The 2,963-nt window shown below is 38.5% G+C and overlaps 1 protein-coding gene across 1 annotated transcript; it reads right to left on the bottom strand.

The window, feature by feature from the left end:
* Positions 1-1,475: 1,475 nt before the first annotated feature.
* On the bottom strand, positions 1,476-2,963 carry LOC120160106 (AAA-ATPase At2g46620-like). Its single transcript, XM_039170548.1, has one exon. It carries the CDS (start codon positions 2,928-2,930, stop codon positions 1,521-1,523), a length of 1,410 nt encoding a protein of 469 aa, XP_039026479.1. The 5' UTR covers positions 2,931-2,963; the 3' UTR covers positions 1,476-1,520.

The following is a 2,963-nucleotide window of genomic DNA, read 5'->3' as shown; positions in this document are numbered from 1 at the left end:
CCATTCAAAATTTAAACTCAAATAATCAGATTCACATTATGTTAAACGAAAATTATTAGAAAAAAATACCTTACCCGTTGTTTTGAAAACCGGACCGGCCGGTTCAACCGGGAATCGTTGTCTAGTCCGGTTCAAACTAAACCGGTTGAACCGCTATTAGTGAACTGGCCGGAACTGTTGAACCGTTCGAACCGGACCGGCTAAAAACTGGAAAAAAACTGGGAAAAACCGTCAATTTTGTTTTTTTAAAAAAAAATTAAACCAAACGACGTCGTTTGTTAAACGAGCCAAGTCGAACTCGAGTATTGCTGAGCTCGACTCAAACTTTAAAAGTAAGCTCAACTCGACTCAAACTCACGAACTAAAAATTATCAAGTTCAACTCGAACTCGAAATATAATATTGAAACTTGAACTCGAAAAGGCTTGAACTCAAAAAAAATTAGAAGCTCGATTGAAGCCTAAAACTCGAGCTTGATTGAAGTTAAAGAATAGTTCACTCTATGCTCACCAAAAGGCTCCATGATTTTGAATGTCAAATTACCTCTATTATTTATAGAAGTTAGTTGGGATGCTCTTCTATGTTTCTTAGCCATGTAGATTGTTTTGTTCTCATATTTTTACTCTTTAGAATTTTGGGGATGTTATTCTATGTTTCGTAGCCATGTGAGATTATTTTTTTTTAAAAATTAAACCAAACAATATTATTTTGTTATGATTTTTTTAGCCCCAAATTTATTTTTTAATTATACTTATATAATTATATTTATTATTTAATATGTTTTATCTTAAATATTATGTTGTAGTTAATTTGAATCATTTTGTTTCACTTGATTTTATGGTTTTTAACTCATATATGTTATGACTTGCTTTGAATATGACTTGTGATATACAAAATTATTTTTTATTAAATATTTTTGATATTTTTATTTAATTTTTTAATTAATTATGACGTCGTCCGGTTCTTCCGACCGGTCGGACCGATTCGACCGGTTGAACTAGAAAACCGATAGCATGACTGGTCCGGTTCTGAAAACCATGACCTTCCCAGCATGATTTTCTTTAGAATCATAACCGTTTGGCCATTTTCCTTTTTCATTGGGACCTAATTACATAACAATAATATTTGATAATATTACAAGTTGTTAGGATTAAGTTGGTCATTTTCCTCTTGAGCTCTTTCTATCTCGAGCCAACTCTTGCATTCTTTAGATCTCTCAAACCAAACGATATTGATTCTGTAATATTACCTCCATGAACCATCAACTATAGTTCTCCGTCTAAATTAAAAAAAGGTGAATCTGTCTATAACTACTACAACTCAAATAAATGATCCAACAATAGATAAAAGAAATTATCTCCTCGAGGACTTGATCAATAAAACTAACCTTAATTTCATAAATCTCCTTATACTTATCCCTGCAGGGTATCATAGAAATCAAATGTTCCAGGTTTAAAAAATAAAATAAATGACACATACAACAATTCTATTTGTTACAAGCTTCATGATGTGCCGTCTTTGTCAACCGTACCTAAAATCCAATGACTCCTCTTTTCTTCTACTTCCCATCTTTAGAAGTCCATATAGTTTTCTAAAATCTCTAACCGAATGATCCCTGCTAAACAGCCCCCCTAGATCGCCACTCGTTTCCTCTGTATTCCGAATCGATTCGTTGTCGCAGCTCGATCGTCTGCTTTTAATACCGCCAGTGGTTTGCATTGCCGTGATGACTGATTTCAATGCTCGAGTTGGTGAGCTCCGATTAGAAATCATGATCTCCCCGATCTCGGCCGGGGTTAAACTAGCCCCTCCCTGGAAAATCTCCTCAAGCTGAGGGAAAAGTTTATGTTCCTTGACGCCCAAGTAATTGCTAGCCAAGTTCTTGAAAGAAGAGAAATCACATAATGGAAACTGTACATGAACATCGATCCTCCCAGGCCTCAACACTGCTCGATCAACTTCTTCTTTGCTGTTCATTGTGAATACCATCACCCGTTCTTCGCCGCAGCAGGATATGATTCCATCAATGAAATTCAGTATCCCCGACAAGCTAACATCCCTGCATTTCCCCATTAAGAAACGGTCTAGATCTTCAACCACGATCATGGACTTACTAGTAGTTTGAAGCAAGAGCATCTTCAAATCAGAATCGTCTGAAACTTCGGACAAATCGATGTCGTACACATCGAAGTTGAGGAATCGGGCCATTGCCGCTACAAAGCTGGATTTTCCAGTACCGGACGGGCCGTATAAAAGATAGCTCCGCTTCCAAACACGGCCTAGCCTATGATAAAATTGCTTGGACTTGAGGAATGTTTCGAGGTCAGCTTTGACTTCGTTCTTCGAATCAATGTCCATTACAACAGTATCGAACGATGCGGGGTGATTGAACGGTACCGAACTCCACCGTCCGTTCTCGCCTGATGAGCTGCTAACGTTCATGCACAACTTGAGCCCTTTCTTCCTTTGACTGATATCGCCGGCGACAGACAGTATGTGTTGGAGATAGGGACGTAGAATTCTACGCCTATCCTTCTTCCTGAGCCTCAACACCAATACTCTTGGTCCATCCTTTTCAGATTTCTCGATGGTCCAGGTGACTCTGGCGCCGAGGAACACATCCCGGATTGTCTGGTTGACATCAAGGCGAAGAAGGATATCATTGGACTTGGAACCGCTGAAAAGGTTGGTGAAATCCGAGTCTTCTAAGGAAGGGAGAGAGCTGAGATACGTTGACACCTTGACATAGAGCTCGTTTTCTTGGAAAAGATGGTTGAACTGGGGAACTCTATAGGATTGGTGAACATGAAGCCTATCTTCCAAAGACTGGAAATGGCGGAGAAGGATGTGTAATACGGATGTTTTCGATAAGAATCGGAGAATCAAAAACAAACCCAGAATCATAAACAGCAGGAAGATCATGTTTACCATCTTTGATGGGATCGGAAAACTCAAACGAAGAAG

This window comes from Hibiscus syriacus, unplaced genomic scaffold, assembly GCF_006381635.1.
Source record: "Hibiscus syriacus cultivar Baekdansim isolate YM2019G1 unplaced genomic scaffold, ASM638163v2 tig00111390_pilon, whole genome shotgun sequence".
Taxonomy (NCBI): Eukaryota; Viridiplantae; Streptophyta; class Magnoliopsida; order Malvales; family Malvaceae; genus Hibiscus; species Hibiscus syriacus.
Note: the sequence above shows the minus strand (reverse complement) of the source record. Positions and strands in the feature narration are given on the sequence as shown.